The following is a 19,965-nucleotide window of genomic DNA, read 5'->3' as shown; positions in this document are numbered from 1 at the left end:
TTGGTTTGTCTTTGAGTCAAAAATCGCCCTTACGATCCCTAACTACGCGCCCAAATAATGGCAATTGGATCAATTTTGTGAAACTTAATTTAAGAGATTTCTGATTGAAAAATAAAACAAATTAAGTGAAAATATAGAAAAAGGAGGACATTCATATAACTTTATATCAAATGGCCCAAAATAACCGAACGATATCAACGATAGCAGCATCAATTCCAAATAGCACTGTAGCAACAAGTGGACAAAATCAAACAAGCACAATCAATCCATATACAAGTCAATCGTAAGTAAAAAAAGTTGCTCTCCACCCACTTTTGAACAAATAAAAATCCACTTTTTCCTAGTTTTCGCGATCAAAAACAAATTGAAAATTTCGTACGTAACAACAAACTACTCAAGACCATAGAAGAGACCACCCAGAATTTTCTCAATACATATCGTCGATCAAAACGTCCCGAGGATGCACTGGATGCCATAATTGTTCGTCTGACGTTTGTCTATTCGGATTTCTTTGGCCATCCATTGGATATTTTGCATCTGTGCATTGAGGAACCGGTGGAATTTTATAATGCCGTCAAGTATTGTGTTTTTGGCATTGTTCGAGAAATAATCAGGGATTTTGTTACTCGAAGTGGTGATGTGGAATCAAGTCTGAAGTTTATTGATATCGATCAAGTACATGTGCTGCTAAGATTTTTGGGGTTACCACTGCAACCGGATTTGTGCTTTGAGCCATATTTGAATATCTATCGTACGGGATTGTCTTTGCTGATTGGTATACTGTCGGCCAAAACGGAATCGGAGAAAATAATGTAAGTTTGAAGAAGATTTTTTCTTAATGTAAAGGAACTGTTCATTCATAGGAATTTTGTTCGAGCTTAGTTTGGTTTTAGGTTTTGAATATTACATTACTCCTATTATGGGAGTTTAGGAAGTGTATTCATTTTTTCTTTGATTCTTTACAGAATCCAATCTGTTTGGTATTGCTCATCGGGTTGTACTAGCAACAAGGTTAAATCAAATGCAGCCGAGGGTAAGCTTACTGATATATGTTCCAAAAATATTTAATATTATATATTTTTTACCTCTCCAGCACCCTTGTGTACCAATTGCAATCGTCCCATGAGTGAATATTCCAAGCTACGACACACTCAAGAATATTGTTTGATACGCATACTACCGGCCGCAAGTGTTGAAACACCTCGGAAATTAAATCAAACATTTCGTGCCCTTACCGTACACGTTCCAGATCACGTACACGATATACCTCTTTTACTTGGAAATCGCTACATTATAACTGGTTATTATAATTACTCCGAACAGTCGCAAGAGTTTCAAGCATGGAACCTAACAACAATATAAGTACAGATTTTGCATCATTGCGGGATATTTCCGCATCACAAATGAATGCTCTACTCAATATTGATAGTCCACCCGAAACCCCATTGCAACCAACACAAATGCAGCTGAGTAATAACTCACAAATAGAATCATTTTCATGTAAGGCCACAGCTGGAGGTGGAATTCTGCAGCAAAGTTTTGGTGTGTCGGCATTTTCATGTCAATCATCCGCCGATGAAATTGGGCAAGAAAATGATGTGGATTGTAGCATATTACATTTTAATAATCAACCACTACGTGATTCACAACTTAATTCCCAATTTGATCTGTCCATATTCAATCAAGGCCATAATCATAATAATCCCTTATATTCCCAAACCTGGTCATTATCTTCGGGCTCGGTCAAAGAAATTCCAATAAGTCCCAAAAATCAAACTGTTTTGGAATCTGAAGTATTTAATGTGGCACCACAACCTCCAGATGATGATGATATAGAAAATCAATTATCATCGGATATTTTGAATACTCAAGAAATACAGAATTTAGATTTAGAACAACTTATCACTGAAGTACCACCGCCAAAGTCTCCTAAAAGAAGTCTTAATGAAAATGTATTCCAAACCCCAAATAATAGAAATCATGAAACAATGGATTCCGTTATTATCACATCCCCAGAAATAGATCACATAACCCTAGAGGATTCTGAACTAATGGATATTCTGCATGAAGTTGAATTGCAAGAGAAAACATTTTGTACAAATCAAGCGATAAGTTCTCAAGGACACAATGAACCAATTGAAAACAATTCGAATCGATCATCAAAAGGAGATGTAAATGTTCAAAGCAATAAAACAGTGGAAGCATCCACATGTCGTAAAGAAATAGAACCATTAACTTTTTCACAAAAACCTAAGACAAATCCAAAGACAACAAAGGGCCCTTTGGAATTTTCAACCCATGAGAAAATTGATTATGATATTGAAAAACCACCTGAAGATTTTAATTTTGCTGAGCCCCCAAGTTTTGATATTTTCAAGAAACCATATGATGTGCCGAGTAAGAGAACTAAAGAGAATTCAAAACTTCCAGATGTAATAAATTTCGATGATAATGAAATGGATGTTTTCGATGACATTGATTTCGACCAACTAAATGCCTTGGAGCGGGCATATGCAAACAAAAGAGAACGACAGGTGAGTCCAACAATGACGTTCAACAGTATCCCAGCAAAATTTAATGGAGCTGGTTCTAGATTGAGTTCTGATACAGTAGTGAAAAACCGTTTCTATCTTCTAAATTTGAACCAATTCCATGAATGCTAAACTCACTTTCAGGAAGAGTAATCTTTGGATTTTTATTCAAAAAAATATTTAAGTATAGTAAAATATTTGAGAACCTGTATCGATGATTGAAAAACATAATTCGCATCTAAAATTTTGCTCGGCATTTATCTGATTATACTGTCAAGCTTCATACTGACATCGCGGAGGATTAAATCCTTTTTCAATAATTTTTATTCTAAAGCTTTATTTATTCATCCCTCCCACTTTATATATGCCTATTCACTTGCCATCTATCAATCTATTTTTAATTTTTTTAATTAAATCTTGTTATTCATTTTCAGTGTCAAACCCAGCTCGAGCTAAACTCCGTGCGGCCCAGTGTAACTGAAAAGTTGGTACCATCATGTCCAGCGCCTCAGCTTAAGCCTCTGATACCAACGCAAACTGAAAGTAAACATCCGATGGACTATCTGCAATTAAACTACAGTAAAACAAGTTCAGTGCAGAGTAGTCCAGAACCAACAATTCCACAAAACTTGATTAATGCTCCTGAAAACCAAACAACCTCAAATCGACAAGGAAATGAAACAATAAATAATAAATCAAATCAGCTAACCAAGTCAAATTTGAGCAAAGAGAAAACAAAGAGTCCAGAAAAAACACCACATCACAATGTATCCAGGATGGAATCAGCAACCAAAACAGATTCCAGTAAAGCCACTTCCTCATTCTTATCATCACGTTTGAGAATTAATAATTCAACAGCAGATGCCACAATGATGCCCGTCTCAGTCAAACAGTTGTATGATGTCATCAAGGAACAGTATTCGGATTTTGCATTTATTTATGCCTTGAGTGCCCAGCTGTGTCAAGACCGAGTGCCCATGGATTGTTTTGTTACGCTGAAAATGGGTTTACTTCTTAGTTTGGCTTCCATTGGGGTAGGGCATATGTTTTCATAAACAAATTTTAAATATTAATATATTTCCCAATTTTATAGTTAAATCCCGATATACCACCCATACCCATTATAGCAATTGGCAATGATACGTATATGACCAATTATCTGATGACAACGGTGGGACAAATGGCCACACGTTTTATTGGCCCAACAGAAGATACAAAACCCCCTTCGAGTAATGGTTATCGTAATCATCAATGGATTGAAGCTGATCCATTAATTTTAGCTCAAGGTGGCATCTATTATGTTGGTGATTGGTCACGTCTGAAGTTGTTGAGAGCTGAAAAGCTTTACAAAGATATTGAATCATCTACGGTGACAATCAACAATAGTAGCCATCAATATCCCTTGCAGGCAGCTGTATGGGCTCATTGGCGTTTATTTGCATTTAACTCCAAGGATCAACAGATGTTTAATAAATTTATGAAGTAAGTGTAGAAGAACAACATTCATCGAAATATTTTGAAGTAAATGAGAATTTTAAATTTAAATGAGACATAAGAAGCAAAGGTCATATAAGATCGGAACAAGAACTACATAAATGTCCCCACTATAAATTTTGCTCTAAGCCAATGAACCCCGTGTTTTAAATGCCTTCTATTTGATTATTTTCTCATCCTGTCTTTTAACTTCTATATTTCATTTCAGAATATTCGGCATACCCATATACGTGGCCGATGACAATCACGAAACCCTGATAAATTACACCTTAGAGCAAGCCTCGGTTCGTGTATTCGAATCAACAATAGATCATTTATCGATAAGTCCAAAGGATATGACTGATTTTGTGGTGAATATCTCACAGCGTAATGTCGATCATACACCAGAAGCATCGGCTTTATTACAGAAATATTTTGTAGCCACACGTACAGCAAGACCGGGTATTTAAATATTTAAATACAATCTTTACAGTTATTTATTAATGTATTTTTTATCCCTTAATTTAGATTGTCTTACCAAACAGGGTCTCATCATTTTAAAACAATTCTCGGAATCCTTTGCCAAACTATGTTTACGTCATGAAGTTTTGCCCATTGATGTTCTGTCATCGATTATCTTATGTGAACATTCGATGGGCCATATATTTGGGACCGGCGAAAATCCACCACCACAATTTGGGGCTGTGCCCTTTGTAACGGTGGTGGATGAATATGTTGCCCATTTTCAACAATGGCTTGAAGATTATATTGAAAAATATTCCAAAGATTAAAAGCTAAGGTGAGGTTCTTTATACAAAAATAGGGGAATATTTTTAATGCGATATAGTATTTTTTCAGAAATCTTATAAAACAAGTTTAATGTGGCCCATTACTAACTCTGGTAATATTTCTACATCAAAGACCAAAGTGGGTGTTTAATTTAGCTCAAATACCACAAGCTGTGACCATTAAAAGGGCTGGACGGTTATATTGAAAAATATTCCAGAGACTAAAATCTCAAAGTAAGTTTTTTTCTAAAATGACGCGTACATTTTTAATTGAATTTAATTTTTTTTTTCAGAAATACTATATAAAATATATAATGATGCTCATTAATAACCCTGTAAATATTTCTACTTCCAAGTTTACGATTAGTGTATAATTAAGCTTAAATAATTTAGCGTATTAATGAAAAATAAATCAAATATTAGAGTCCGAAAGTCCATCATCACAATTTGGGCCGGCCCAAATTCAGCAATGGCTTAAAAATTATATTGAAAATATTCCAAAGGGTAAAATCTAAGGTGAGATTTTTTATAAAAATGGCTATGGTATTTTATTTAATATGATTTAATTTCCTTTTAGAAATCTAACAAAACTAATATAATAAGGCCCATTACTAATACTGTAAATATCTCCAAATCAAATAGTGCTTAATTTAGCTCAAATAATTTAGTGAATTAATAGAAATGAAATGAAATAATAAAACCAATTGAAACAAACAAGCCAATTCAAGAAACTTCAACAATCAACATCACCGAAAGCAAGATTCCAGTGAATTATTGCAATTATTGCTGGTGAGTACTGAATTTTTTATTTCATTGAATTTTGTTATATAGTACTAGCAAAAGGAGGAAGCACCTCAGGGAAAAGTACATCTTAAAATTTTAGATTCGTTACAAAAGTTTGTGTGAGGCCTTTTTTAGTACTAAAAATGCACAATTTGTTCAGTTTGACATTTTTTTAAACAAAACTTCATTCATCATGTTAAACTTTCAGATTGTTAAGATTTTATATATTATTCAAGTTTTACCTTTTTCGGAAAAAATTAGAGAAAGATGTTCAAAAAAGCCTTAAAATCATTCATTTTGTATTTAGCGAGAAGTAAAACCATTATACAATAGACCCACATCCAATTATTCTGTCCAAAACTATTTCAACGTCTCCATACAAGATGAGAAAAAAAACTGCAACAAAGTCAAAAAAATTTTTAACATTTTTTTAAATGTCGGAAATAGCATAAAATTTTAGAATAAGTTTAGATTTGTTCGAATTGGTCACCTTTGGCACGAATTATGGCCTTCAAACAGCCAATGAAACTGTCACACGCTGCCTAATGTTGCACTGCAGTATTTTGGCCCATTCCCGGCGAATCGCTTGCTTGAGGTGATCGACACTTTGGTATTTTTTAGTGCCAACCTTGCTTTCCAAAATATTCCAGACACAATAGTCCAACGGATTGGTAGCCGGAGATATTGGTGGCCATTGTGCGCTGGAAATGAAGGGAGGAACCTAATTTTGTAACCATTCCTTGGTGGCGCTTGCTGAGTGCGACAGCAGGAGTGCTGAGTCCTGTTGGAATGTCCAAGGTCAGCGGCCAAGATGTTTGTGTGCCCAAGGCTTTAATAAACTATCCAGAATATTTTCGCGATAATATTCAGCATTTATTCTGATGCCACGGTCGATTAATACGAGCGGAGAGCGACCATCGGCTGTTATTGCGGCCCACACCATCATCATAGCCGGCGCTTGACTTCTGGTGGCCAACCGAAGATGCACATTTTCAGCTGACCTCTTTGGAAAGTAAACACGATCATTTCGTTTGTTTACAAACAGCTGGACAACGAATATTTTCTCATTGGAGAAATCCAAATTCGGCAGTTCACCTAATTCGGCCAAGCGAAGTAACTCTTTAGCTCTTTTGAGTCTATTTTCTGTCTCTTGCGGTGTAAGTTCTTGTACTTGTTGGAATTTCAATGGCTTTATCCCCAGCTCATTTTTCAATATTTGCCGAATGGAATATTGCGATATGTTCAGCACACCAGCCATTTTTCGGCCACTTTCTTTATTTTTTGAACCATTTCTGCTGATTTTGCTGTTTTCTTCCGCCAACTTCCTTGACGTCGGTCTACGCTACCATCTACCAGTATCACGGTAACGAGCGATGGTACGAGACCCAAAAGATATATTTACATTTAAATGCTGGTGTGCTCTAACGTTAGCCACTTGTGGTTTTCCGACCAAATATAAAAAATCACACTATCACACATGAGCGGCGACGCTATTACCAAGTTTCAGATTTCAAGCACTATCTATTCACCCAATACCAAATTGTAATTCCAGCTTATTTCGTTCACTCTAAACAAATTTTTTCTAAATTTTGTAAAGTTCGTACATTTAGTACACATTTCTAAAACCACCTTCATATATCAAACTTACCTTCCCACCTTGATTCTTATACCAAATTTCATGTTTTTAGCTCTATCCGTACACAATAACAAATTACACAATTTAAAAGTTTCGTACCATTTTAGTACTTTTTATAACCTTAATGTTCGAATTACCAAAAACCCCCGGGTACATCTATCCTGCACTCCCTTTCAATTTTTTGAATTCTACCTTTCCAACACAAATTATTCAATTTGTAGTACTTTACGTAACCTTTTTCACATATTGCCATTTGACAACTTTAGTACTATGTTGTAACTTTTCGTTACCTTAAAGCTCGAATTTCCAAAATCCCTTTGGTACATCTATCCTGCACTACATCAGTTACTCTTTTTTCAAATTATAAAATTATACCTCATTCCGTTTGTCCAATCCAAAGTATTCAATTTTTTGTACATTTTAGTACTTTAGTACTTTTTAGTACTTTTTTTTAAGTATGAATATCCAAGACTGACCCTCATGCAAAATTGCCCGGTTCTATATTCAGTCGTTTCATCTAGGCGTTGATCCATAAATAATTTCCACGAGAGAGAATAATTTCCCTTCCAAAGAAAACACTTGGTTCTTATAATTGAAAGTTAATAATTTATTTATTTATTTATGAGCGTTTTTGTTGTTGTTGTCGTTTTTGTTTCCACTTGTTTGGTTGTTGTTCTTCAATATAACCTTAGATTACTATAATAAAAAATATGTATTTATTTTTTGTAATTTTTAATTTTTATTTCAAAAATAAATTAAGTAAATAAAACAAAACAAGGAAATATATTTATATATAGGAAGATAGAAAAAATATTCAATATAAAATAATTAAAAATAATACATATTAAGATATGAGCGATAATAACAGAAATTGCAGTCGAATAGGATGATGACGATGATATCGAAATTTTATATTTGATATTCTTTTTATGTATATGACATTACAACTCTTTGCTTACCATATTCGACTGTTTTATAGATTTTTGTTGTTCTTGGTGTTGTTTATTTTGTGTTTTTATAAAAAAAGAAGACCAGAATAGAATACTAAATTCACATATGTATATATAAAAAATTATTCTTCAATATTAATTAACTTAAGACTAATGATATTAATACACTTAATATATCATACAAAAGAAATTCAAATACATTTTGTTGTAGTATACATATGCTTCTACATATGTGTATGTATATATTGTGATGTAAATGTTAATTTCCATTATAAATATTTAGATTAACTAAGTGGTGGTGTTTCCAATTGAGAAGACTCCAAAATAAAAAAAGGAAAACAGAAACAAATAAGCCTAAGGAAGTTGGTGAAAAAAATATATTCTTGGGAAGGATTCGAAAAAGGAAATGCTTGATTGAATAGTAGTTGTAGTATTTTAATAGTTGACGTTCGTATGTGTGTGTGTGTAGTAGTGTTTGGCTTTATATACAGGTTGAGATGAAAAAACTGCAACCAACTTCAGACTGCCATCATTTCTAAGCCACTTGTCCGATAGCTTGTTTTCAAGCGTAAAAAAGCATTTTGGTGAGAATTTTCCAGAAAAAAAGTTATTCGCGTTGGAATTCAAGCGTGATAGTGTGATTTCTTTATATTTGCCTGGAAAACCACAAGTGGCTATCGTTAGAGCACTCCAGCATTTAAATGTAAATCGGTCGTTACCGTGATACTGATAGCGTAGCCCTACGTCAAGGAAGTGGACGGAAGAAAACAGCAACATCAGCAAAAATGGTTTGAAAAGTAAAGAAACGATTCGACAGCGATCGAAACGCACGTCGCAGTGGCCGAAAAATGGCTTGTGAGCTGAACATACCGCAATGTTCCCTGCAGCGAACATTGAAAACTGAGCTCGGGGTAAAGCCATTGAAATTCCAAAAAGTGCAAGAACTTACACCGCAACAGAAAGAAAATAGGCTCAAAAGAGCTAAAGAATTGCTTCGCTTGGCCGAAAGTGGTGAACTGCCGAATTTGGTTTTCTCCGCTCCGATGAGAAAACATTCGTTGTCCAGCAATCTGTAAACAAGCAAAATGATCGTGTTTACTTGCCAAAGAGGTCAGCTGAAAATGTGCACCTTCGGTTGGCCACCAGAACTCAAGCGACGGCCATGGTGATGGTGTGGGCCGCCATAATAGCCGATGGTCGCTCTCCGCTCGTTATAATCGACCGTGGCATCTGAATAAATGGCGAAGATTGTCGCAAAAAAATTCTGGAGGGTGTACTAAAGCCTTGGGCATGCAAACATTCTAGCCGCAAACCTTGGACATTCCAACAGGACTCAGAAAAATCGCACTCAGCTCAGCACGCGCCACCCAAGAATGGTTCCAAATGAGGTTCCCTGCTTCATTTTCCAGCCCATAATGGCCACCAAAATCTCCGGATACCAATCCGTTGGACTATTGTATCTGGAGTATTTTGGAAAGCAAGGTTGGCACAAAAAAATACCAAAGTGTCGAACACCTCAAGTAAGCGCTTCTCCGGGAATGGGCCAAAATACCGCAGAGCAACATTCGGGCAGCGTGCGATGTTTCATTGGCCGTTGTAGGCCATAATTCGTGCCAAAGGTGACCAATTCGAACAAATCTAAACTTATTTTAAAATTTGATGCTATTTCCGACATTTTTTGCTTTCGTAGCAAAGGTGACCAATTCGAACAAATCTAAACTTTTTCTAAAATTTCCGACATTTTTTGCTTTCATTCCAAAAAATGTAAAAATTATGACCTTTGACTTTGTTGCAGTTTTTTTTTTATCTCACCCTGTATATGTGTGTGAATGTGTGTGTATTATATGTATGTGATGCTAAGGTGTTTGAAACATATTTGTTTTACTTTGGTATTTTTTCTTTACTTTTTTTTATTTTTTAGTAAATTGGCGGTGTATAACCTCCTTTAACTCTTTGTAATGATTGATGGAATTGTTTTCTTTTTAATTTTCATAATTGTTATATTGTTTGTTTGTTGTTCTATTGTTGATTTTGTTTTGTCATCTGGGCTAGTTTGTTTTTTCTCAATACTATTGCTATTTTGATATTAAATATTTTCTGTTTAAATACTTTTTATTCATCCATGGTTAAAGTATAACAAGCTTTGTTCTTTTCTTCTTTTTTGGTTTTGTCACATCTTTTTTTGAAACGATTTTGTTGTGGTTGTTGCCATGTGTCCTGTATTTTTGTTTTTTTTTAATTGTATCTGTGTGTGTGTTTCCTTAAGTGTTTCTTCATTTATTGTTGTAAGATTGACTTTTTTTAAAAATGATTTCTTTATAATTTGAAAATTTTCCTTATAGTCTTGGTTAAATGTTTGAAGGTATATTTTGTTTTGTTTTAATTTTATGTCGAATTTTGTGGTTTTTTAGTATTTTGTTTTATATATAATTCGAAAATGATGGTGGGGAAGGATTTTTTTAATTGTTATTTGTTAATTTTTTTCTGATATCTATTTATAAATATTTTTTTGTTTTATTTTTTTGCATTACTTTCTGTTTTGCATTAAAAAATTGTTGTTTTTTTTTTAATTTTTAAAAATTACTTTGTTTCCATTAATAAAATGTTGTTTGTCGTTTGGTAAAGAGATGAAATCAAGGAAGATTTGACAGAGATTTGAAAATTACCTTTTCGGAATTATGTCAAAAGGAACCTTATATCATTTATCCACACCCATATACTTATCTTTTTTAAATCTTACAGGAAAGTTGATTTGGTTTAGACTAAACCACGCCAAAAAAGACATGAATGATGGTATCTACATCACAAGAGGTAAACCTATCAGAGAAAATCGGGAGATTTGGGGTTTCCTTACACTTTATCATAGAGCAGCACTGACATAGCCAGAAATGCCTTTTGAAACCATCTCGGTTGGTTGGGTCAATGACAAAAATATTGATTTGATTTTAATAAATATAGAAAAAAGTTGAAATATGCAGAATCCCAAAGTCTTAAAAGTATTTTTTCTGAATTTCAATTCAGTTTTTTTTTCTAAATTTCAATTTTTTTTTTTAATTTCAATTCAGTTTTTTTTCTGAATTTAAATTCAGTTTTTTTTTCTGAATTTCAACATTGTTGGATTCAATTGCTGCAACCAGTAGTCTATCAAAATAATAAACCCAATTTAGAAGTCTAAAGTATTTCTTAAACAGCCGGCATTGAACTATGCCCCAAATTTAAATATAGCAAATTTCCGAAGCATGAAACCTATTCCTACGCCACTTGATTTAATGTCAGAAGTTTGGAAGCAAAGAAAAAAAGGAGTGACTAGTCCTCTTTTTCATTTTTATACCCTCCTCCATGGAATGAATATATATATATATGAATTTGTGTCTAGACTTATCAGTATTGAAAATTGTTTGAAGCGGTCCGAGTTTATGCATAAACCCTATGCTATTCTACCTCCCTATTTTCGTTGCATTTCCTGCTTTAATTAGGTGTAGTTCCTCTTCGTAAAAACGTTTCGGCCCTGTATTTGTCCTCTGATTTTCTATAACCTTAACAAGCTTAAACTTTTCGGTTTCTGTTTAATGTAGGTATTAGGTTAAGCTTGCATTTTAAGGTACCCTAGTGATTTTCTGTATTTTAAGCACTTTTGTCTTAATTTTCATCTGATTCAGATGTAATTTGATATTCCGGATTACCACCAACTAAAAATTCTTCTCGCAAAAATGTTTTCATATATTTACGGATTTTATTAATATAACGATATTTCCCGATTTTCGATATCTTAAAGGTCCTAGCCTCAATAATGTCATCCGCCGGATATAAGAGCCTGAAGAGGTCTTCAATGGATAAAAGTTGCTCAAGTGATCTTCATTGAATGGGTCATTATCAACACTTGCAAAAATTGCCCAAGGTAGGGTTTTGAAGATCCTAACCGAATTTTTAAAACTAATGGACAAATTTCTAGTATTTTTACTGGTTCTGACAAATGGCCTAGACAATAATTTGAGATATTTGATTTGATTTAATTCTTTTTTTTTCAATGAAGGATATATAAATTGTGGCCTAGCCTATCTTAACGCCATATTTACTTATTTTATTTTGTTATATTTTACTTGGTTTTAGATATTACAACTTCAAATTTGTTCTACCTGGAAATATCTTTTTCGACTCCATATCTTTTACCCAATATCCCACCTTAATGTTAATTTAAGAGTCAAATGTAAATCTACTTTTGTCGACATTCATGTTAAGCATTTTTGTTACATACTTTAAGGCGCTTCACACAATAATATAATAATATAATATATACTATATAATATATACTATATAATATGGAATATTATATAGTATTGTACATCATATACGCATAGAATTTCGTTTAAATTTTAAAATTCTTAAAGAGTCTTCTAAGGATGGACGATCCTTAAATGGTCTTCTAAGGATAGAAGATCTTCGAAGGGTCTTCTTAGCATGGACCACCCTCAAAGGGTCTTCTATGGATAGACGACCTCTCAATGGATAGACGACCCTTCAATGGATAGACGACCCTTCAATGGATAGATGACCCTTCAATGGATGGACGACCCTTCAATGGATAGACGACCCTTCAATGGATAGACGACCCTTCAATGAATAGATGACCCTTCAATGCATAGACGACCCTGTAATGGGTAGACGACCCTTCAAAGGATAGACGACCCTTCAAAGGATAGACGACTCTTCAAAGGATAGATGACCCTTCAAAGGATAGACGACCCTGTAATGGATAGACGACCCTTCAAAGGATATATGACCCTTCAATGGATAGACGACCCTTCAATGGATAGATGACCCTTCAATGGATAGATAACCCTTCAATGGATAGATGACCCTTCAATGGATAGATAACCCTTCAATGGATAGACGACCCTTCAATGGAGAGACGACCCTTCAATGGAGAGACGACCCTTCAATGAATAGATGACCCTTAATGCATAGACGACCCTGTAATGGGTAGACGACCCTTCAAAGGATAGACGACCCTTCAAAGGATAGACGACTCTTCAAAGGATAGATGACCCTTCAAAGGATAGACGACCCTGTAATGGATAGACGACCCTTCAAAGGATATATGACCCTTCAATGCATAGACGACCCTTCAATGGATAGATGACCCTTCAATGGATAGATAACCCTTCAATGGATAGATGACCCTTCAATGGATAGATAACCCTTCAATGGATAGACGACCCTTCAATGGAGAGACGACCCTTCAATGGAGAGACGACCCTTCAATGAATAGATGACCCTTCAATGGAGAGACGACCCTTCAATGGAGAGACGACCCTTCAATGGATAGACGACCCTTCAATGGATAGATGACCCTCGAAGGGTCGTCTAAGGATGGATGAGCCTCAAAGGGACTTCTATGGCGCTCTTCTATGGACAGAAGCTCCTCTATGGATGGAAGACATTCAAGAGGTTCTCTATGGATAGAAGAACCTCAAGAAGTCTTTTATGGATAAAAGAGCCTCAAGAGGTATTTTATGTATAAAACAACATCAAAGCGTCTTATAGGATAGAGGACTCATAAAGTGTCCTAATGCTTAGAAGCCCCTCTTTGGATAGAAGAGCCTCAAGGCGTCTTCTATGGATACAAGATCCTCGAGTGGTCTTCTATGGATAGAAGAACCTCAAAGCGTCCTCTAGGGATAGAAGATCTTTCAAGAGTCTTCAATGAATAGAAGACCCTCAAGAGGTCTTCTACAAAAATGTTAATTATAAAATGTGAATAAAGACCGACTTTACATATGACTCTAACACGATGTGGGAACTAGCCTTCAAATTTCTATTTCTTATTCTTTTGTTCAATGATTATCTATTTTTGGAAATGGTTATAGGAATTCTTGCCTCTCAGAGGCCCTTTACTTTAGAAAACAAAATCCTAATTTAAAGGACATCTCCCTCAAAATACCATCTTTGATTTCATCTCTTCGGTCTCTACCAACAAATTTCCTACCTTAATTAACATTTCTATTTGTTATACTTTTGTTTTTGCGATTTTTGGGGTTTTTATAAAAAAACATACAGGAAATCATTAATCGTTGTTTTGCCATGAAACTACTAATTGTTGCTGTTGTTTGGTGCTTTTTGTTGTTGTTGCTTGTTTTTTTGTTGTAATCAAAAATTCACTGAAAAATATTTAATTTTGTTGTGCATTTCACGGTTAAACTCCTCTCCTTTTCCGAAATGCTAACACTTCCTTTCACTCAGATGTGATGTAACTCCTTCTCCTCCTCCTCATCTTCCTTCGCCTTCGATCAAAGAAACGAAGTAACCCGATAGCAGCTATTATAGCCACCGAGCGCCACCTTGGCCACACTACTCCGTTTCGGCTGTACAACAAGACTACATTTCTAAACATCTATGACACTGTCGTTCTTTTTCATCTCCATGAGATGCGTCTGTTTCAGTTTCTCCTGCATCTGTGTCAGCATATCCTGCATGCGACGAATCTCCTCGTCCTTTTGCAGCAGCAGACGATCCGTTTCCGTGATGGCAGCTTCAAAACCATTTGTTGAACTAATCGAATCACGCTTCAATTTACCCCGTTCACGCAGGGCATGTTGCGATATCTGCGAAATACATTGAGCCCGGAAATTCTCATAGTGGACATCTTGGGTGGTGTCTTTTAAGTCTTGCATATGCGTGGAGATGAGGAAGGTGCGTAGCTTGATGAAATCACTATGTTCCGGATCCTCAACGTTGACCACACCCCAGGGATATTGGCGGCCGCGTACCTTTTTGCCCGCAATGTCCAAGATGACATTACTGCCGACCACCGCAAAGGGGATGGAAGCCTTCAGCTCCCGATCTTGCTGCTTGAAATCTTCATCCTCATCGGAATCGCATTCGGGAAACTGATACAGCTGTATGTGATTATCTTCGAGATCGCGCAGTATCCGTTCCTTTAGATTGCGTACCTCGGTTTTGGTTAAACAATCGGCTTTGCCAATGACCAGCACAATGTTGACTTTGCGATGCAAGCGTCGCAGCAGATCCAAATCCATTTGACGTAAACTGGGGAAGGTTGAAGGGAATTATTAAAATGATATTGTATTTTTAGAACGGTGAGATTGAAACTTACCTATGACCCCATGGAGGTACAAAATATAAACAGCAATGGACCCGATTATCCTGAATGTTGCGTCGATTCAAACCACTTTCATCGGTGAAATATTGACGGAACTGGAAGGAGAAAAAATATATGGATAAAATTATTAAAGGAAAGATCATAGGCAATGGACCCTTAAAGGGTCTTATATTGACGAAAACCCCCTATTGATAGACGACACTTAAAGGTTTATGGATAGAGGACCCTCAAAAGGGTCTTTTATGGATAGAGGACCCTCAAAAGGGGCTTTTATGGATAGACGACCCTCAAAAGGGTCTTCTATGGATGGACTACCCTCGAATGGACTTCTATGGATGGACTACCCTCAAAGGGTCTTCTAAGGATAGGCGACCCTGAGAAGGGTCTTCTATGGATAGACGACCCTTGAAGGGTCTTCTATGGATAGACGAGCCTTGAAGGGTCTTCTATGGATAGACGAGCCTTAAAGGGTCATCTATGGATAGACGAGCCTTGAAGGGTCTTCTATGGGTAGACGAGCCTTGAAGGGTCTTCTATGGATAGACGACCCTTGAAGGGTTTTCTATGGATAGACGACACTTAAAGGGTCTTCTATGGATAGACGACCCTTGAAGAGTCTTCTATGGATAGACGACCCTTGAAGGGTCTTCTATGGATAGAAGACCCTTATAAGTCTCTGAGGACTCTCCTTTCAGTTACCTGGGTGTATTACTGAGGACACACTCCTCAGCTACTGAGGACATACTCTTCAGCTACTGAGGACACACTCCTCAGCTACTGAGGACATACTCTTCAGCTACTGAGGACACTCTCCTCCGCTACTGAGGACACTCTCCTCCGCTACTGAGGACACTCTCCTCCGCTACTGAGGACACACTCCTCCACTACTGAGGACACTCTCCTCAGCTACTCAGGACACTCTCCTCAGCTACTCAGGACACGCTCCTCAGCTACTGAGGACACACTCCTCAGCTACTGAGGACACACTTCTCAGCTACTGAGGACACATACTCTTCAGCTACTGAGGACACTCTCCTCCGCTACTGAGGATACTCTCCTCAGCTACTGAGGACACTCTCCTCAGCTACTGAGGACACTCTCCTCAGCTACTGAGGACACTCTCCTCAGCTACTGAGGACACACTCCACAGCTACTGAGGACACACTCCTCAGCTACTGAGGACACACTATTCAGCTATTGAGGACACACTCCTCAGCTACTGAGGACTCTTCCCTCAGTCTCTGAGGACTCTCTCCTCAGTTACTGAGGACTCTCTCCGCAGTCTCTGAGGACTCTCTCCGCTGTCTCTGAGGACTCTCTTCTCAGTTACTGAGGACTCTCTTCTCAGTTACTGAGGACTCTCTCCTCAGTCACTGAGGACTCTCTCCTCAGTCACTGAGGACTCTCTCCTCAGTTACTGATGACTCTCTTCTCAGTTACTGAAGATTCTCTCCTCAGTTACTGAGGACTCTCTCCTCAGTTACTGAGTACTCTCTCCTCAGTTACTGACGACTCTCTCCTCAGTTACTGACGACTCTCTCCTCAGTTACTGACGACTCTCTCCTCAGTTACTGACGACTCTCTCCTCAATTAATGAGGACTTTTTTTCTCTATCGAATTCTTTTCTCTCTCGACAACATTTGAAGCTGTTACTTTTTCCTTACCTGTTCATCGATGTAGGCCGTGCACACCCTCCAGCTGTCTTCACAATTCACCGAATCGCCAAAACCGGGTGTATCTACTACCGTTAGCCGCAAACGTACCCCTCTCTCCTCGATGTCCATGGTTTTCTTTTCGATGCGTGTCGTCTTCTCAATGCGTTCCTCGACGGGTGGTATAACCCGATTCTTGTACATATCACCCAAGAAGAGACTATTGATCAGGGTCGATTTGCCCAAACCCGACTCTCCTACAACCATGAGGGTAAATTCAAAACCACGCTTTACCGATTTACGATGGACCTGTTCCGGCAGCGTGGCAAAACCTATATAGTCACGATCCTTGTCGAAAGATGGTGTTTTAGCTGGAATGAAAAAGAGAAGAAGGATTTATGAGATTAGTTAGTTTTTTATGTTTATGTTAGGGACAGGTGAAATTTCTGGATTTTAATTAAATTTTAGAATTATGAGTCTCTTCAAAATATTTTTCAAATATTTGATTTAACTCAAAAAATTCGAAATTTGACAAGAAATCGATTTCGAGTGGTGTTTTTGGATCGCATTCTCTTTTGCATCGTCATTAACAGGCTTCATTCTTATATAAATTTTCTTTGGAAATTTTTAGATTGATAGAAGTCTTCTAACTCCGCTCACTCCCCTTCACGGAAATGTCTTCTAACTCCGCTTGAATTTAATTGCCTGAACCTTCCTCTTGGCAATGAAAGTTTGACTTGTATCCCTGCCCTTGAGCTATTGAAAGCTTGAAATAAAAATCCTTTTTATTAATAAGTTATCCCTAATGACTCTTCTCCCCCTGCTCCCACATAACTCGAACATTTACCAATCCCCTAATTACCCCCTTAAAAGAAGCCCCCTTATCAAATTCCGACTGAATGTAAACAAAGGAAATAAAACAAAAGAAAGGGGCGCAGATTTATTGTTCCAAATGGTAAATACATAATTATAAACGAATTCTAATGGATTCCAGATAAACACAACAAAAACAACAAACAGGAGAGGGGTAGGAGGAATGCAAACAGTTTGAATGTCAGACAGCTAGACAGACGGATGTGCCACAACATGTGTTCAAAATCTCTTCGACATGCCAGCATCAATTGTTTTCTTTTGGTTAATGGTTCCCAGGTTGACTGTAGAAGGAGCGCATTGCATGCCACTAAACAATTTCTCGCTGACATCGAATGCTGCACACATACTTGGGAAAACGGTGGCACGTGCTAACAGGGCAAAGCATGTTGGCTAGCTACTGGGTGCAGAGATGTTTGGCTGCATGGCACACCTCCAGTCAGAAGTGTTGAAAGGCTCCTTGAAAGTCGAAGAAGAACAACACACCCTTATGATGGCCCAACCAGTGATGAGTGGTATGTGTTTGAATTGAGTTTACGACAAAAGGCTTTAGATGTTGGAAATGGGGTGTACAGATTTGTGGGACAAGTGTAAATGAAATGCATGGAAGTCCTTCTAGGACTTTCTTAGCTAGAAGATGCTCTAGAAGTCTTCTAGGGCCAAAAATCCTTCTAGGGATCTTTTCAGGCCAGAAGAGCTTCTATGGATCTTCTAAGACCAGAAGAGTTTTTAAGGGTCTACTCGGAACTAAATACCATCTAAGGGTCTACTATAACCAGGAGATCATTTAAGGGTCATTCATGACCAGAAAACCTTTTAAGGGTCTTCCGAGACCAGAAAAGCTTCTTAGGGGGTTCTAGTATCACAATACCTTATTTGGATTCTCTAGGACCAGAAGACCTTCATGGGGTCTTCTAGAACCAGAAGATCTTCGAAGAGTCTTCGGGGACAAGAAGGCCATTAAAGGGTCATCTGGGGTCATCCTTCTAAGGGTCTCTATTGTCAAAAGTCCTTCTAAGGGTATTCTATGGTCAACAGGCCTTCTAGGTATCTTCTAGAAGCAGAAAACTTAGTAAGGGTCTTCTAGGATTGGAAGACCTGACTGGGATCTTCTGAGAAATGAAGATTTTCTATGGGTCTTCTATGACCAAAAGACCATTTAAGGGTCTTCTAGGACCCAAAGCCCTTTTAAGGGTCTTCTAGGCCCAGAAAACCTTCTTAGGGTCTTCTGTCTCAGAAGACCTCATAAGGGTCTCCAAGGACAAGAAGGCCTTTAAGGGTCTATTGTCAAAACTTCTTCTGGATCCAGAAAACCTAGTAAGGGTCTTCTGGGAAAAGAAGACCCTCTAAGGGTTTTCGCGAAACACAGAATCTTCTAGGACCTGAAGGGTATTCTTGATCAGAAGACTTTCTTAGGGGTTTCTAGGACCCAAATATATTTTGAGCACCTTCTAAGGGTCTTCTAGAACCAGAAGATAATCTAAAGATCTTCTATTAGTAGAAGACATTCTAAGGATCTTCCATGACAAGAAGACTTCACACAAACCTTCTGGGATCAGAAGACCTCATCAGGGTTTTCTAGGACCAGAAGACCAATGGGTCATCTAGGATAAGAAGACCTTCTAAAGGGTCTTCTATATTTAAAAGTCCTTCTAGGTGTCTTCTGGGACCAGAAAACTTCTTGAAATCTGGGGAAATAAGACCTTCTAAGAGTCTTCGGATACCGCAGGTCCTTTTAAGGGTCTTTTATGGCCAGAACACTTGCTAAGGATATTCTAAAATCAAAAGACATTCCAAGGGTATCTTCTTGAACCAAGGGTCTTTTCTAGAACCAAGGGTCTCTTCTAGAACCAAATGACCTTCTAAGGGTCTTCCATGACCAGAAAATCTCATACGTATCTTCCATACGTATCTTCTTAGTGTCTTCTTGGACCAGACAAGCAGACCTATCTTTTAGAACCAGAAACATAGTATGGGTCTTGGGGTCCAAGAAGACTCTCAAGAAGGTCATCCTCTATGAGTCTTCTAGGAGTCTTCTAGTCTTCTTCTAAGAGTCTTCTAGGACCAGAAGTCCTTCTAAGAGTTTTTTGTGACTAGAAAGCCTTCTAAGTGTATATGATTGGAAGCACTTAAGAGGATTTTCTAGGACCTTCAAAGAATGT

General features: G+C 37.2%; 2 protein-coding genes across 2 annotated transcripts in view; one reads left to right on the top strand and one right to left on the bottom strand.

The window, feature by feature from the left end:
• The first annotated feature begins 170 nt into the window (after nt 1-170).
• LOC105262040 (uncharacterized) lies at nt 171-4,803 on the top strand. The gene is made up of 9 exons (XM_020037984.2): nt 171-283; nt 345-812; nt 966-1,033; nt 1,094-1,225; nt 1,324-2,534; nt 2,966-3,565; nt 3,625-4,013; nt 4,234-4,466; nt 4,533-4,803. Exons 1-9 carry the CDS (start codon nt 171-173, stop codon nt 4,793-4,795), a joined length of 3,477 nt encoding a protein of 1,158 aa, XP_019893543.2. The 3' UTR covers nt 4,796-4,803.
• A 9,402-nt stretch (nt 4,804-14,205) lies between these two features.
• The window catches only part of LOC101896241 (septin-2), a 69,539-nt gene continuing 63,779 nt past the window's right edge, over nt 14,206-19,965 (bottom strand). Inside the window, exons 3-5 of the mRNA XM_059121883.1 lie at nt 16,946-17,304; nt 15,276-15,376; nt 14,206-15,208 (exon numbers count right to left, since the gene is read on the bottom strand). Of these exons, the coding sequence (XP_058977866.1) occupies nt 14,545-15,208; nt 15,276-15,376; nt 16,946-17,304 (1,124 nt within the window). The 3' untranslated portion in view covers nt 14,206-14,544. The remainder of the gene's footprint in view (nt 15,209-15,275; nt 15,377-16,945; nt 17,305-19,965) is intronic.

The sequence above is a fragment of the Musca domestica genome, unplaced genomic scaffold (assembly GCF_030504385.1).
Source record: "Musca domestica strain aabys unplaced genomic scaffold, Musca_domestica.polishedcontigs.V.1.1 2, whole genome shotgun sequence".
Taxonomy (NCBI): Eukaryota; Metazoa; Arthropoda; class Insecta; order Diptera; family Muscidae; genus Musca; species Musca domestica.
Note: the sequence above shows the minus strand (reverse complement) of the source record. Positions and strands in the feature narration are given on the sequence as shown.

Bases quoted from the DNA above. Each gene is read 5' to 3' on its own strand.
- LOC105262040 (XM_020037984.2), top strand. From the start codon at position 171: ATGGCCCAAAATAACCGAACGATATCAACGATAGCAGCATCAATTCCA. The intron at 284-344 runs GTAAGTAAAAAA...ACTTTTTCCTAG, and splicing joins AATCCATATACAAGTCAATC to TTTTCGCGATCAAAAACAAA. The intron at 4,467-4,532 runs GTATTTAAATAT...CCCTTAATTTAG, and splicing joins CACACGTACAGCAAGACCGG to ATTGTCTTACCAAACAGGGT.